This window comes from Amphimedon queenslandica, unplaced genomic scaffold (genome assembly GCF_000090795.2).
Source record: "Amphimedon queenslandica unplaced genomic scaffold, v1.1 AMPQUscaffold_13513, whole genome shotgun sequence".
NCBI classification, from domain to species: Eukaryota; Metazoa; Porifera; class Demospongiae; order Haplosclerida; family Niphatidae; genus Amphimedon; species Amphimedon queenslandica.
In genome coordinates this window covers 470,363-488,233 of record NW_003546251.1, presented here as the reverse complement: position 1 = coordinate 488,233, position 17,871 = coordinate 470,363, and the positions used below count along the sequence as shown (strand labels likewise).

The 17,871-nt window shown below is 35.9% G+C and overlaps 2 protein-coding genes across 2 annotated transcripts in view; both read right to left on the bottom strand.

The window, feature by feature from the left end:
• Positions 1-2,037: 2,037 nt before the first annotated feature.
• Positions 2,038-17,286, bottom strand: LOC109587449 (uncharacterized). The gene is made up of 14 exons (XM_020003689.1): positions 17,078-17,286; positions 15,110-15,182; positions 14,639-15,057; positions 14,451-14,588; positions 14,031-14,082; positions 12,716-13,176; positions 11,849-11,954; positions 9,197-9,432; positions 8,250-8,330; positions 7,948-8,150; positions 6,620-6,729; positions 5,649-5,808; positions 5,186-5,322; positions 2,038-3,249 (listed from the first exon to the last, which is right to left on the bottom strand). The coding sequence occupies exons 1-14, from the start codon at positions 17,157-17,159 to the stop codon at positions 2,175-2,177; spliced, it is 3,333 nt and encodes a 1,110-aa protein (XP_019859248.1). The 5' UTR covers positions 17,160-17,286; the 3' UTR covers positions 2,038-2,174.
• A 106-nt stretch (positions 17,287-17,392) lies between these two features.
• Positions 17,393-17,871, bottom strand: part of LOC109586720 (melanoma receptor tyrosine-protein kinase-like) — a 5,622-nt gene continuing 5,143 nt past the window's right edge. The window contains exons 10-11 of the mRNA XM_020002929.1: positions 17,705-17,841; positions 17,393-17,552 (exon numbers count right to left, since the gene is read on the bottom strand). Coding sequence (XP_019858488.1) covers positions 17,393-17,552; positions 17,705-17,841 — 297 coding nt within the window. The remainder of the gene's footprint in view (positions 17,553-17,704; positions 17,842-17,871) is intronic.

Here is a 17,871-nt window from a genome sequence, read left to right as displayed (position 1 = left end):
ATTACATGTATATAGTCAAGATGCATGATAATAATAATCATAGTGACCATTAGTCACACACAAGTAGGACTTTATTCATTCACAGTAGGTGAATGGCTCACTAATAGTGCCCCCATTATGACTACATAGTGACTGTCCATTAGTGTGGCTGTAGTTATGGCTTTACTCAAAGGAACTGGTAAAGTTTTTTAAGAGAATCTTGTAGTAATACTCGTTAGAAGGTAATAGTGCACTTTATTGGGAAACTATTGTACAATTACTGATACACCTACCCTCATGCACTGATATGGGCTTGCATATAAAGTAGCTCAGCAAGCAATAATTTTTGTATTTTAATACTGATACCTTCTGGTACACGGTATTCTTATCTTTTCTTAGTCTACAGACTACAGAAAATAACCAGAGTGTCAGACCCTCCAATGGCTACCAATGACACTCAATCACCTACAAGCATAGAGGAGCTCATTGCTGCAAAAAGCACTCCAAACTGGACTAAAGACTTCCCAGTAATTGGTCAGGGCACCCTTATATTCTCCATTCAGCGCTCCACACGATTCTTTATTGTCGTTCGTCCCAATATATCGAAAGGTAAGCCAGGAGCTGACCAATGGATTGCCCTCTCTGTTTTTGAAAACTCAGTTGAGTTCTCCATGTTCATAGATGGGAAACACACCTCATTAGTAACTGCCACTGGGACAGTTAAAAATGAGAAAGTCGGATTTGAAAAGGAGCGTAAGATATCGTATTGGTTGAGTTATGATCGTGACAACCTGGTGCTGAAATATGGTAAAGGGTATCGAATGGATGAAACCACGCTACTTGAATATGATTTTTTGGCCAAAGCAAAAGACCCTGAAAAAGAACGCAAACGACTGAAGTACCTCTTCAGTCATGAGATACGAAGGAAGATAGAGCAATATGATGAAATGCCAAAGGATAATATGATCGAGAAGTACACTAAATCATTGATTGATATAGAGGATAAGGTTGCGTTTGATAGAAACCCACTGGTCTGCAACTGGTCACCTCTAGTATTAGACAGCTCCAAATTGAATATGTTTCTGCTTGATGGCAATGATTATACATTCTCAGCTAGTCTACCTTCATATTGTCTGGAGTTGTATTCCAACGTTACAGCTCCTAATGTTGATTTAGATTGGGCACCAACAGCCTCAGGTAAAGATAAATACCAGCTTTCTGACGCCATTCGACACAGTCTTAAAAATGGCATACTTCGCAAAAAGCTGGAAAGTAAAGCTGCCCAGTTTGGTTCGCTAAAGGAGACATACCTACGAGTGACCCTGGGGGTCAACAGGGGTAGCTCCCCTGGTATACCGTACGTACTTGAAATATGGCCCAAGGATCATGGTAGTCCCATACATAATCATGGCAACTCTTACGCTGTTATCAGGGTGGTTCACGGTGGACTGACCATTAAAATATTCAATAAACTAGCTGAGAATGACAAGACCCCAGAGCTGATGAAATTTGATGTTCGAAAAGGTGATATCACATGGATATCACCAAATTGGTTCCAAACCCACCAGCTATGGAACTATACCGATGACTATTGTGCTACCATACAGTGCTACCAGTATGGAACCAACGATACAACAGACTGGCCATTTTTTGATTATGTTTCTGATACTTCTGAGATCTGCGAATTCAGGCCTGACACCGATTACACGTTTCATAAAATGAGAGAGCTTCTCATGAAAGAGTTCACAGAATACATGGACAAAACTAAGCAATAGTTATTTACAATATTGAACCCTTTAGTTAGTCAGTAGATAGATTTATTATTGATTTAGTTCTTCGTAGTTTAATAGTTTATGCTTTAGATTTCATTTAGTTTCTTACTTTGTTTACTTTCTATTATTTCAAAACTTTTATTTTTCCAATTAAATTCCTATATCAGGGCTAAAATAATTACAAGTTTAATCCTGCTATCATCAACAGTCCTGTATATTATGATGCATGAACATGAACATGGTGTGTAGAAGTGACTCCCTTAAATTTAAAATTAATGATTTCTACCTTTTATTAATAATACTGCTTAATAATAATAACAACAATGATGCCAACGATACAAAAATAATATTATGATATATATACTTGACAAAGAAAGAACAAAAGAGAGAGAGGAGGGCTAAAGATAGGTACATGATTACAAGTTAAAACTGCTTTAAAGGAACTTGATTGCTCATCAAACTAGAGTTATTACTGATCATACCACGGCCGCTCATTAAATGAGTCGGAATGTCTTTGATTCCCTTATGAAAAGCAGTGTCCCTGTTATTTGAAGAGACCACACCTCCAACTCCACCCACTTCTTGTCCCATGGTTGGACTTGGAGACTTACTGCTACCAGAGTTTTTAAGTATCCCGTTAATTTTGTTCCTCTCGCTGTCTGAATTGTCCGTGTCTTCGCCGAAAACAGACAAAGACTCTGTCGGTTTCTCTAGTGTAAAGTAGTAATGAGTTTCAAGAGGTGAATCAGCATTCATATTAGTGCTACTGCTGGTGCTGCATAGCAATGGAGCAGTGGAGGATTTAGAAGAATGTCTCGGTCTTTTTTGGCGTCTTTTTTTATCGTCTGTGATGGAAGATCGCTCTGGCCTTTTCACAACATCCATTTCCATTTCGTCCAAACGATCGATTTTATCTTTTGGATTGTCGTACAGCTGCTCAAAGACTGGAAGAGGAGGAGAAAGATCTTCGTCACGTCTATCAAGAGTTCGCCCAAAATTCTCAAGCGAAGGAGGTCGATGTATCGATCCTTCATTAAAGACATCAGCCGTATCATATGGGGCATCAAGTAGCTGTGAAGAGAAGCTATACTGCCCTGGAGGAGGGACTCCATGTGGAGACTTAGGCTGGACAACAGCAGAATGATGATTGAGGTGACTATACTCATCAGAAGAGTCCAAAGTATTGTTCTGAGCTGAGGATGATGGTAAGATGTAGCCAGAAGGCTCTTTAAGCTGTATGAACGAGCTTGTACTGGTCCTACTGTTTCTAAGGATGCGTCTCGCAAAGCTAGCCTGACTTGCTGTAATGTCACCTGCTGAGTTCACCATTGCTAGTTCCTCCTGGGTACACGAGAGGAGCTCCTCTTCCATCATGCGCTGGAGCATGCTCGTGTGCTCTTTCCAGTTTGTGTGTATGTCAGTTATTGTCTTCACTAGATCAGAGAATAATGGGCGATTATCAGGATCCTCGTCCCAGCATTGTGATAGCAATAGATATCTAGATAAGAAAAAGAGAGATAGTTTTATTTATGGAATAAATAAATGTACAATGAATATACTCCATAGCAATTGTTTTTAGCAACTTTAAAATTACATAAAAATCAAATTTTGATTGGCATCAGCTGAAAGTATAAACAAAACATTTTATAAGTGCAACATGCAAAAAGCAAAAACCTTTTTAGATAAAATTTGGCCAAGGAACACAGAACTATATTGGAGCTGACTTAGAACTATTTTTTGGGAAAAACCATGGATTTTCAAAAAATGACCCATTTTTTAAAATGATCATAACTTGAAATTTTTTTTATTGGAATCGACTGAAATTTTCTACACAGCATAAGGACATCAATATGTATCAGAAAATGTAATAAAAATTTGGGGTGATTTTGGAGCCATTTTTTTGAAAAAACCATGGGCTATAGCCTTGGATAATTTTCAAAAAATGGCCCATTTCTAAAAATGCTCATAACTCGAAAATTTTTCATCGGAATCGACTCAAACTTTCTACACAGCATAAGGACATCAATATGTATCAAAAAATGCAATAAAAATTTGGGGTAATTTCGGGGCCATTTTTTGGAAAAACCATGGGCTATAGCCTTGGGTAATTTTCAAAAAATGGCCCATTTCTAAAAATGCTCATAACTCAAAAATTTTTTATCGGAATCGACTCAAACTTTCTACACAGCATAAGGACATCAATATGTATCAAAAAATGTAATAAAAATTTGGGGTGATTTCGGAGCCATTTTTTGGAAAAAACCATGGACTATAGCCTTGGGTAATTTTTAAAAAATGGCCCATTTCTAAAATGCTCATAACTCAAAAATTTTTTATCGGAATCAACTCAAACTTTCTACACAGCATAAGGACATCAATATGTATCAAAAAATGTAATAAAAATTTGGGGTGATTTCGGAGCCATTTTTTGGAAAAAACCATGGACTATAGCCTTGGGTAATTTTTAAAAAATGGCCCATTTCTAAAATGCTCATAACTCAAAAATTTTTTATCGGAATCAACTCAAACTTTCTACACAGCATAAGGACATCAATATGTATCAAAAAATGTAATAAAAATTTGGGGTGATTTCGGAGCCATTTTTTGGAAAAAACCATGGGCTATAGCCTTGGGTAATTTTCAAAAAATGACCCATTTCTAAAAATGCTCATAACTCAAAAATTTTTTATCGGAATTGATTTAAACTTTCTACACAGCATAAGGACATCAATATGTATCAAAAAATGTAATAAAAATTTGGGGTGATTTCGGAGCCATTTTTTGGAAAAAAACCATGGGCTATAGCCTTGGGTAATTTTTAAAAAATGACCCATTTCTAAAATGCTCATAACTCGAACAATTTTTATCAGAATCGACTCAAACTTTCTACACAGCATAAGGACATCAATATGTATCAAAAAATGTAATAAAAATTTGGGGTGATTTCAGAGCCATTTTTTGGGAAAAACCATGGGCTATAGCCTTGTTTATTTTTATGGCAATAACTTAAAATCTTTTCATCAGAATCAGCTCAAACTTTCTAAATAGCATAAAAACATGTCAACATATTAAAAATAAAATAAGAATATCCTCCTGGTTAAAATAAAATGAAGGATTTTTATCAGGGTATGGCCCACCCTTGGTCATCATAATTAAGTTTGTCTTAATTGTCTGACATGCGGTCAATATGCACATGTACATGTATACAGGAAATAAAGTACATGTAAACACGAGTGAGAGATTAACTCAAATGTAATCAAAGTGCATGACAACAGAGGATCAACACAGACAATGTCATGGAGCTTTGCAAGCCATTTAATAAACGTAGTCTATACATGTTGTTAACATTGCTACAGGCTATCTCTCTACATGCAGTAATAAGTACATAATTGATAATAATAATGTATCATCATGTACTAGACATGTAGGCTTACATTTCCTTTGGAGCTAGCTTCGGTTTAGCTAGTCTCATTCCTTTCTCAATGTAGCTAAGAACATCAGGATTATCAATGGCTGGGTATGGAGTCTTGCCCAAGCTAAACACCTCCCAACATGTGACACCGAATGACCACTGGAGAGAGAGAGAGAGAGAGGAGAAAGAGAGAGAGAGAGTAGAAAGAGAGAGAGAGAGAGTGAGAGAGAGAGAGAGAGAGATTAAAGAGGTAAAATAATCACATGAGAATAATGATGCAAAGATATGTAGTACACAGCAGCAGCAGCAGCAGCAGGGGACTTTACATTTATCATTGCAAATTAGGAGATTGGAATTTTAATCGTGTTATTACTTATCATTGCAATATTCTGTACATGGCACAATAATAATAATTATAACATCATACATGTACATGTACATTCTAAGAAACGCCTGCAGCACTACAATACTTCTTCCATGCTTACCACGTCAGTCTTCTCATTGTACATATTGTCATGGAGGCTCTCTGGTGGCAGCCATTTCACAGGCAGTTTGACTCTCCTCTCCAATCTGTAATAATCCCTGCTGTATATATCACGAGAGAGTCCAAAATCGGCAACGCATACGTTGAGATTTTTGCCAACCCTAGCGTCAAATAAAACAGCATTATAATAATATATCGTGGCATAAATACATGTACATGTAGTGTATAAAAAATGCTGCTAGATATTGTTCTAATGGAGTGTATCAATTTGTAAACCCGTGCCAGGGCTGTATAAGGAACTCCTACTATTTAAATCATAGCTGGAGTAACAAACAACAACACGAATGGGATATAACATATACGTGTATGTATGCACGCATCTTGTATACCCTACTCCCTTACTCATTATTTGTACCAATAATAATTATTAATTACATGTCACACATTCATGCATGTATATGTACACACACAAAGTACATATTATCGGTAGCTAGGCAGATCAATGATGTTCACTTCCTTTGTTATTTTTCATCTCACTAGCTTACTCTCATAGCAACAGCCAGTAATGTCATTATACTTACTCGCTCTCTTTCTCTTTCTGTCTCTGTCTCCTTCCCTCCCTCCCTCCCTCACTCCCCCCTCCCTCCCTCTCTCTCTCTCATTCTCACTAATCTCTCCCCACATTCTCTCTCCCCCTCCCTCCCTCCCTCTTGTACTACTGCTGACTAGCTCATTCTTGAGCTTACTCACTCGGCACTACCAAATATGACAATAAAAACTTCCTACCTCTAGAAGCTTAAACAATGCAAGTACATGTACTTACATAAAACACACATGTATGTGTGTACATGTACTTATGTGTGTACATGTACGTGTGTGTGTACATGTACGTGTGTGTGTACATGTACGTGTGTGTGTACATGTACGTGTGTGTGTATATGGATCATCATCATTCCAATGGTAGCAGCTTACATGCAGTTTCTGGCCGCAAGGTCACGATGGACGAATTTCTTCTGTGCAAGATACTCCATTCCTTGACAAATGTCTAAGCATATTCTTATTAGGATAGGAACACTGATATCCTACATGTGGATAAAAAGGAAGAGCAATAGCTGTGCTTTCTTTCTGCATGCATAATAATAATAATAATAATAATAATAGTAAAAATAATGATCCTCCCTTTTTGTCCCCCTTTTGTCTCTTTTGTGTCTTTCTTATAATAATGATAATGTTAATAATAATAATAATAATAATGATAATAATAATAATGATAATAATAATGATAATAATAATGATAATAATAATAATAATGATAATAATAATAATAATGATAATAATAATAATAATAGTAATAAAATACAAAATACAATAATAAGGTAAAGCCTTACAGACAACATGATTAGGGATGGAGAGTCAAGTGTCTGATTCAATTAGAGTCACTGGTCAATACAAGATGCCATAACAATGCTCTACATGTACATGTACTAAATGTTTTTACGAGAAGCAATCGTATACATGGGTGACACTAATTATCAAACTACAGCCACTCACTCGTAGTAAATACATGGACATCGATCAGGTACATCTAGTACATGGAGTAATGTACATGTACATACATGTATATGTATACATGTACATGTACATAACACTGATGTGCATCCAACAAGTGTACATGTACATGTACATGTACATGTACATGTTTTACAGATAGAAGATGCAGCCAAGGGCTTAGAGTAAATCAGAATTGATTAGGTAAATGTAAATTCAAAAGAAAAAGATAAATAAAATTAGATCACTATAAATAATTATCCAGTCTTAATAAAACAACATACATGTACATAATGCATTTGTAAAATAGCAATTACATTAATAGCATTCATTGAAAGATATTAGTATACATGCACTATAATCATGAACTACATGTACATGTATATAGTCAAGATGCATGATAATAATAATCATAGTGACCATTAGTCACACACAAATAGGACTTTATTCATTTATAGTAGGTGAATGGCTCACTAATAGTGCCCCCATTATGACTACATAGTGACTGTCCATTAGTGTGGCTGTAGTTATGGCTTTACTCAAACGAACTGGTAAAGTTTCTTAAGAGAATCTTGTAGTAACACTCATTAGAAGGTAATAGTGAACTTTATTGGGAAACTATTGTACAATTACTGATACACCAACCCTCATGCACTGATATGGGCTTGCATTGATCATAAGATAATAGTAATAATAATAATAATAATAATAATAATAATAATAATAATAATAATAATAATAATAATACTCACATTAAGATCCGACTGTAGCTTCCTTTTAGTCTGTAGGTAGCTTTTGAGGTCCCCATTAGCCATGAAAGGTAACACAATGACAGGTAGTTGATCCTCAGTATCAAAGCACACTCCCAATAGTTTGAGCACATTAGGATGATCAAAGTCAAGCATTATTGCCGATTCAGACATAAATTCTTCCAGCTGCTCAGCAGTAGATACATCTGGAGGAACAGAGATTGAAATAATACAGATTTTAATTTCAATTTCAATAATAATGTTATAATTGTATCATTAATGAGATCGTTACCAGTTAGACATACTTTTATTAGATTTAATGGCCACTTCGACTTTCTCTCCTCCTTCCTTTAAGAGGAATCCTTTCTGAACCAAACCAAACGCACCTGATAATTAAAAAAAAAACAAACACATTAGCTATACAATCTTTACAGGAAATATTTGGAATAGATTGCACCTCGTGAATGTGTTTAGAACAAACAACTATAATAGCATATACTGTACATGTACATGTACATAAAATAGTGTACACTACTCCATAATCAGCCACAGAACAGGCACACGCCTAGTTATAAGGACATAGTGAGTGTCTATACCAGCTGTTCTATAGTGACCCTGACAGAAACAGACTATAACTCCATTAGTGAATAGAGTATACAGCTGTTCCTCTTTTATTCACACGCCACCACTACCTCAAACTGTATAGCCCACCAACAAGTATACATGTACATGTACGTGTAGAGTCTGATGTAGACTAAACCGGCTATATCGTCTCTTTCATCAAACAGTTCCTTTCATCAAGTTACACTATTGCTCTAATTGAATTGCTAATGCAATACATATTCACTCATTAGGAAACGTTGATCCATCTCTTTTACAAATGGCTATCTTTATTACTACTAATGATAAACATACATTGTACATGTAAATGTATTTGTACATGTATTTGTAATCCGATACGAGTATCAATTTACTCCACAAAACATAGTAAGTAATTATTCGTCTGTGTGTGTGTGTCTGTGCGGAAATTCAATTTCATGACAAGTTAGTTAAGTATGTGGACAAGTTGTTCAATTAGCACTTCTCCTCTCTCTCCCTCTGTCTTCATGCTAGTACAAAGTCGTGTTGACCGTCACGTACAACCAAATAACATAAATTCACACGTATACAAAGTGTAATGAACTCACTCACACACACACACACGTACTTGTACCACATATTTTAATTATAGTATCATTTTATAGGCAATTACCTTCTCCAATGGTATCCAAAATAGTTATTTTGTCATACTTGACGATAAAACGTGAGAATATCAGTTTCCACTTCTCATAGTCAATGACAGGCTTCCCGTACACTTGGAGGATGGTGGGCGTTGACACTGAACTGTTGACAGCTGCTCCTGTAAGCTTAGTCTGACCAGCTGAGTATAAAGGAGATACAACATCGGACACAGCTGCTGTCGATGGACTGAATTGCTTAGATCTCCTTCTAAATTAACAAGAGATAGAGATCATTTAAATGTACATGTACACATGCAGCCATTGTGAGTGTTATATACAAATAGTGTGGAGGGCATGTTTTTATTGAAGTATGCATAGACTAATGTCACCAATTAATTTACATAAGGTGAGTATGTATACCAGCTGTGAGGAAATAAATGGTCCAGCTGCATAATTATTTTTAAAATCTTAACCAAGAGTTCAGAGTATTGTATATACAAGAACCACTAGGAGCCAGTGGTGACCATGTACTTATACATACAGAGAGAGAGAGAGAGAGAGAGAGGGAGTATAGAGTTGCTTATTGTATAGATTTTGAACAGCTACTGCTGAAAATGGATTTCAATATTATATACTAACAAATTTGGTGATAGGATAATAAGTTAATAATGACATTAGGCCTTGTAGAGAATGATTGATAGTGCCACCGGTAGTGCATATGATGTCAAAATGAAAAAGGATTAAGAATGACTCGTAAACAAGAAGAGAATATGCAAGGGTTGCTTGAACTTTGGGAGAATACCTCAAACCATATAGCTCCATTTCCAGTGAGTAACTCACTAAATCACCTCCCCCCTCTCTCTCTCTGATCTATCCTTCTCTCCCCCTCTCTCCTCTTCTCTCGTTTATTATTTGCAAGGGTTGCTTGAACTTTGGGAGAATACCTCAAACCATATAGCTCCATTTCCAGTGAGTAACTCACTAAATCTCCCCCCCCTCTCTCTCTCTGATCTACCCCTCTCCCCCTCTCTCCTCTTCTCTCGTTTATTATTTGGTAGTAAATAGAGTCCAACATAAGAAGCAAACAATTATGTGATCTCATCTGATACACTCACCTGCACCTGGACCTCCTAGATGTAACCCGCCCTCATGTACATGTACATGTATAACCAACCCACCTTCATCAATTCACACCACAAACTCTTAAACTGTACATGTACATGTACACGTATACCATTAGTGCATCTATAAAGTAGTCAAATACAGGCTATAGAGAAGGCATTATTGCTTAATAATGATTAGACTAAACTCCTCAGTAGTGTACCATTAAGTGACATTATTATTATGTATTTTTAAATTACTATACTTACTACAATGAATGTCTTATCACTACCATAAGATTGTCATAAGAGGGAATATTCTCATAAAAGCAAATCTGTAGGACAACTGTCTGTCTCCTGACCCAGATAAAGACTGATTGTTCTTATCAGCACACACACACACTCACTTACATAATAACACATAAACAGTTTCACATTATAATTCTCCCTTCAATAACTGAGACAATAAAACCAGCCTCCACTTACATGTAGAGATATACATGTATAATAGTACATGTACATTTACATTACACATACATGTACTGTATTACAAAATAATTGAGGGACTCCAGCTACTGATGTTGACAGGGAGAGTTACGCAATATATGATGAGAGAGGCCATAATAGGGGCCCACAATACAAACCAACTCCTCCATTTCCTAGTAAGCATCTGTGCTGTGTAGAATCACATGATACACTCTAGGTATAGTACACACGCATAGTAGCTGTGTTGTAATAATAATAACACATATTTTGTATATATTTCATGCATTATATATTTCACTATTAATTTTGGTATCATCAGAGTTGACAAGGGTACATCTGCAACTTAATTGAATCATAATATGAAATGAAATCTTATACCCTTTGCCTAATATGGTAAATCAGCTGGGATATACATCCAATAGATAAATAAAGTCCACATTGGACAACATGATGTATCAGTAGAGAAATACATGTATAATTGGCATATGCAAACAAATATACATGTACATGTACACCTCATGCTGATGATAGAAATTCCGGTTTGATTGATAGTTACAGAATTACTTCATAATCAAATTACATAATGATTTCAGTCCTTAATACAGAGGGCCAACGGGTCACACAGAACACAGCTGGAATACAAACCAATTCCCTCCATAACTCAACAACTCTTTAAAAATAATATTTAATAATAATTTAATATCGTGCTACTTCTTATCATTGGACTAAAAGGTGATAGATATTGGACTCTGTTACACTTTGATGCAGTTAAAGTTAGAAATTGTCACCCAAGGAATGATCTCTTTTACAGACACAACCACACAATACGTGTCAAGTTACCAAGACAAGCCCCATTACTAAACCCTCTTAGAGGCTAAAGCACTACAGTGTGGTCAGCAGGCACAAAGTGAACTAAAATAATCTATGAATCTAAATAAACTGCTCTATCAAGTATCAATTACTATGATGGCAAGCTTTTATAGGTACAGTGCCTTTATAAATGTATGTACATGTACATATATGTACATGTACATATATGTACATATATGTACATGTATGTATATGCATGGGGTACATCATCAGTACATGAATTTATACCTTCTCATTGATCTGACAATAAAACAGACACAGATTAGTAGAATGAGGAGTATTAACAAAATTCCCACAAGGCCCACAGCTGCTATGAAATAAACCTCTCTAAAAACTAGAAAGAGAGAGAGAGAAAAAGAAAGAGAAAGAAGAGCAATATAATAACTTTATTTAATAAAATAATATACATCTACAAGTAATACTAATATCGAAAATGACAAATCTGGTCCAAAAACATCACAAAGCTCATCCAACCAAATTGGCAAGCTGATCACAGTTAAAAATGAATAACAATAATCTCAAATGCATTAAAGCAGCACAGGATCATATGTACCTACTACGTACAATTAACATTATTAACTGCATGGCTATGTGTGTGTGTGTGTGTGTGTGTGTGTGTGTGTTTATTTGACATGTGGTATGATGAGAGAGGTTACTTTATTACCAAACACACAACAAAACCAACAATCCGTAAAGTCCAGTAGTATATAATACTAACATACCTTGCTGCCACTAACAATTGCTATCTACTACAAGTTCACAAACTATGCCATAATACATGCATAATACTATTAATAGATATAGATGTACATGTATGTATCCCTTGGCATACATTAGGAACATTAGAAAATTGTCTTTTTCTCCCTATCTCTCTCCCTCTCTCTCTCCCTCTCTCTCTCCTCCCTCTCTCTCTCTCCCTCTCTCTCTCTCCTTCCTCTCTCTCTTTCTCTCAAGTGAATACTAGTGTACACATACACAGCACAGCTGCCAAGGCAGCCATTTAAAACAAGTTGATATTACGCAACAAATATTGAAGTAAGACAGAGAGAACAGAATATATAACACACAAATCTTTAACAAACACGCATAACTAACTTGGTAAGGGGTTGCTAGGGCCATTGGACGCAGCAGGTGACACAGAAACCATTAAACTTGATGAAGAAGAAACACTAACAGTAGATGTTGTAGCAATCGAGGTAGCAATAGAGCTACCAATGCTACTACTACTACTAGTAGTATCAACAGTGCATTGATGAATATCAGTGTCTCCTGTACAACTATACACAGACTCCCACTCTGTTTCATTAAAGAAGATACAAATTGAGCTTCCATTGCTATCTGCCACTGATGCTATGAAATAGGAAGAGGACAAAGACGCTTCATACTGACGACTGATATTCTTTAACGTCACATAGCTGCCATCATTGTTAAGAAACGTAGTATTACATCCTTCTAAAAGATTACGAACAACTTGGTTCATAGTACTACTGATATGAGACATTTGGCACAATAGAGAAGCATTAGTGTAACTGAAGATAGGAGATTGAGAACAAATACTAAAAAAAAGAGATAAAAGAGAAAAAGAAAGAGATATAGCTACTGTATGAAATATTATCAAAAATATTGAATTCCAGCTCCACTCAATGTCACCAAACACCATAACAGGCAATAATTAGACACACAAGATTAAACATTGGACCAGCTAGCAGTCAAACAATACATGTACATGTACATGTATATACAGGTACATGCTTTACAGGCACTACAGGCTTCATTGTGCATGCACCAGCTGCTACACTTCCCGCTACAAAGCTAGGATAGTAATTCAAAGAGTATCAAAGGAGTAGCCACAACCTACCAGTGATAGGCATCACCTAACCTAACCTATAACCTCCCTCATAAACAGTAACACAATATAACCATAAACTGAGAGATATCAATAGCTTTTAGGGACTACACAAAATGAAGGCTCAAAGCAATTAGAAGACCTCTCTAATGGCATCCTGTCCTGTGGTCTGTGACTGATTCCAAGAGTCAATTACATGAGACATATACCACAGTGCTTCCCACCACCTGGTCTTAAGGAATATGTGTGCTAATTGAACTAAGTCATTGGCTCATAATCAAGCAGACACAAAGCCTATGATGTGATATTGTAGCCTGGCTGACCAACTTGACAAAAAGGATACAAAATGAAAGTAAAAACAAACAGTAAACAAAACAGCGGCTCGTTTATTCTATACCAACAATAATACAAAGACGCTCTGGTACATGAAAGTAAGAGCGAATTAGCCAGCTGTCATACTTTATTGCACTTTCTACTCTCCCTCCTCTTTGTACTTTCCTCCCGTTCCTCTATTTACTACGCTCTCGATCACTTATCTCTCTCTCTCTCTCTTTATTCTCTTACCTGCAATTATCAGTAACAGATGCAGTGGGACAGGGTGAGGCCATTGGTGTACCTGTTTAAAGAGAGAAAGAGATGACAAAGGGTCTTTTGATTGGAGTTAATAATTAAATAGAGAATATGCAATGTGTAAATGTAATTCTATACATTATCAAGTTCATGAAAATAGTGATTTTTTCCCACAAAAACTAACAATATTTAAGTAGTTTTATGTTTTTATTTCAATTTATAATGAAGTGATGTTGTTTAGCTGGCAGGACAAAAAACACCCTGCCACTTGTCTAATTAAGAGACTAATATAAAATAAGGATATCACAATAATAGTACAGTACATGTACATGTAGCTGCATGAGTGCTCATCCATTGAGCAGTATTAGTTAGTAATTAGACAAAGTCATTCACTATTGTACACATGTAGTTTACTTGATGGAGTGGGTGACATAAAGTCAGTTGAGGAGATGTATAGATCTGAAAAGATAGAAGATGTAGGCCTAATATTACGAGTAAAACTAGTAACAGAAGTACTACTGATCAATGGAGAACTGCTACTGACCACTGGATCTATAGTAGATAATGATGAATAAATCATGAATATAATTACAACTACTAACCTATTATACAAGGTGTAGAATCTTCTTTGGCAGTAAAGTTAGACCAGTAACTTGATTCCTTGTTATACTGTATCCCTTCTATAGTAGTATTGTATAATGTTTCATTACAGTCTATTCCTTCAAGGTATATATAATGATTGCGACCGTTAAGTACACCCTGTATTTGATAGAAATGCAACAGGCAGTTCATTTGACAGGAACACGATGTTGTATTATATTGAATACAATGAGTGGATGATAATTTAGGAGGCAAGCCAAAACTATCTGGCAACAATAAATGAATGAACAAGTTTCCATCTTTAGCACAGTTAGTATAATGTGAAGACCAGTTATGTGTCACATTAGAGAAATTGAGAAGAGAAAATGCCTCACAATTGCCATCTTGAACACTTCCATTAAAGAAACTGACAGCACTTGATCTAAATGTAAATGTATAACTTTAATTCATAAATCAGTTACAGCATAACTTACTGAGAATATGTACTGTAACAGGTAGATGAACCTGCTTGTGATACAGGAATAGTCCCTCCACTGCATGATAAACCTATAGTAGGTACTACAAAGTAACCTAGGCAACAATAGTGTACTTCCCAACATAGTCACTAGAATCACTTCCTACACACATACCACATCACCCAATGACATCATCATCAGGAGGGAGACAGAATGTAGTACATGTACATAATAATAAATGATATATTATACATTATATTAGGTACATTCACTACATTGTACAACATGTAGGTCTTCAAGGATGATTGTGCAGTATAATGTATTAATAAGAAAATGTGCATAGAAAGTAATGGCTTTACACTTGAGAGCTAATACAAACACAGTGAATTGAAATACATACATGTATGTGTACATATATCATGAAACTAATTTTAAGAAACACAGTCAGCCAGTGTACATTTGCAATTACAAAATGAAGAGTACAAGTCAAATGGAAAGCATGACAGAATTATAGCCCAAGAATGCACTGAAGCCATTGCACTATCTTGTATGTGGTTTGACTGAGAAACTACTATCACAACACCTGTAAGGAGTAGTGGGTCACAAGCCACACTCATCACTTCTGATCTACATGTATACTAAAATTGCTAATACTCCTTAATAATAATATTAAAGTCTCTTCATTTTATACTTCAACTATGAAAAAACAATTGTATTTATGTCAGCTTTCCTTCCCACCCACAACAAAAAATAAAACTCCCACAGTCTTCCCTAATATAATGTGAAGCATTGACTGTATACTTCCTACATTTATTTCAGTCATAGCAAGGTAAGTGTGTTATGGCCTAGAGAGATATTTATGTTATGACCAAACCGGTTGAAGGAGTGTATATACAAGTATGCATATGAGGTTTCAGATTTTCCTTCAAAATACACATATGTGGTCTTGACATAACTTCAAAGTAAACTTTCTCTCTCTTTGTCTCTCATTCCCTTCTCTTTATTTTCCTCTTTCTATTTCTTTATGGCCGCGTCCCTTTTGCTTTGTCTGACTGGATATACATAAGCTCTTTCCAATTTGGCATGCAATTTTACTAACAAGTAGCTACAAGATGTCATAAATTTACTATCAAATACATATTCTGTTTTCGTTCTGACTCATTTAATTCAACAGCCTTAAAATGCTTTTAAATCATTCAATTCAATCGTGTAGATAGTACTACTATTACTACTACTATTACATGTCATCTATGTCTACACCTTGTTTATACCAATCACTCAATCCACAATGGTCCATAATACATGTACAAGACACTCACTCTCTCATCAATGGGGAGCTACAATGAGGCTAAAACTTGTCAACACTTTAAAAGCTCATTGTCCGAGTCTATACACTCAGAGCCTTCTAAAACATCTAACAGCTGGTAGACTTATCAATAGGCCATGGGTAATTGGGAGGTGTTAACAAATTGAGCTGCAGCAACAATAATTACACCAGAATGCTTTGAAATTAAAAGCAGAGAGAAAGAGAGAGACAGAGAGGCAGCCAGCATTATAATTCTTTGAGGCTTCCTCCCCACATATTATAGCTGTCTTTTAATAAACTCTGTATCAATAAGAATGCACCTCTTTGAAGTGCAGAATGGAGTAAATGAGCAAGCTAATAAACAGCAGCTGAGCAGCAATAACATGTACTCTCTGCATGTGGTTAGCTGTACTTTAGGCCCTCAGGGACTTGAGGCTAACTTTGTAGCAAAAGAAATCAAGTTACAAGCCTGAATGGGTCAAGTAAAATTAGAAGAGGCGGAAAGGGAGATTGCCAGACAGCGGGGGAAGAAAAAGCTAGTCCAGGTAAAGAGACCTGTGCTCTATTTCTTACCAGGGATTGCCCGTGGACACAAAAAGTGAACAATACTGTCAATATAAATTTACAAGACATACATAAAACAACGGCTGCATGCAGTATTACAGTTCACAAGTCCTTACCTTCGGAATATGAGAGGAGCGGGGAAAAGAAGAGGATAGCTAGCAGCATGCTAAAAGTTCCTTCCATTGCTTTAAAGACCATCCAAAAGAGCTCGCCTTAAAAATAAAAGAAAAGAAAATGTATGAAGCTTAGACTTGGCAGTACATTTTATCCCATAGCCAATGGGCGGTACTAAGTCACGTTGGGGTGCCCCGGGGCAATTAGAAAAAATAAAATAATAATTTCTAAAGTACAAAGTACAAACAAGCAGCATTAAAAATAAAAAATAAGCATGAAATTGATAAAAATAACTTGGGATTGAATAAAAATGTCTTTTATACAGATTCTAAAACAAAGTAAGGCCTATCATTATTGTTACTGGTGGATACAGCTGTCAAAACCTCTTGATCCATTTTTGTAAAGGTATTAACAATCTCAGAGAACTTTGGTCTTTCAGCTGGAACATGAGACCAGCATTGAGTCATCAGTGTGTAACTACAGATGAGTTAAAATTGAATGCAGGTAAAGTAGTGTACCAAATTTTAGAAAAGGACTTAAACAGGTATTATACTAACATTGAAATATGATAAACAAGCACACACTCACATCAACGTGTATGAGCATAAACATCAATAATAGTATCTTACATTACTGGTGGACATAGTGAAGGTTGCTTCAGTCTGTTTCCAGCTGAGACATAATCCGGAATATCAGCATTATCCAAACCAGGATAAGGACCTCTACCCAAACTGAATATCTCCCACAGTACCACACCATAAGACCACTATATAGCAATTGAATAGTTTGATATGCA

Bases quoted from the DNA above. Each gene is read 5' to 3' on its own strand.
- LOC109587449 (XM_020003689.1), bottom strand. From the start codon at position 17,159: ATGGTCTTTAAAGCAATGGAAGGAACTTTTAGCATGCTGCTAGCTATC. The intron at 14,589-14,638 runs GTTAGTAGTTGT...TATCTACTATAG, and splicing joins TTCTACACCTTGTATAATAG to ATCCAGTGGTCAGTAGCAGT. The intron at 3,250-5,185 runs GTAAGCCTACAT...TTTCTTATCTAG, and splicing joins AAGCTAGCTCCAAAGGAAAT to ATATCTATTGCTATCACAAT.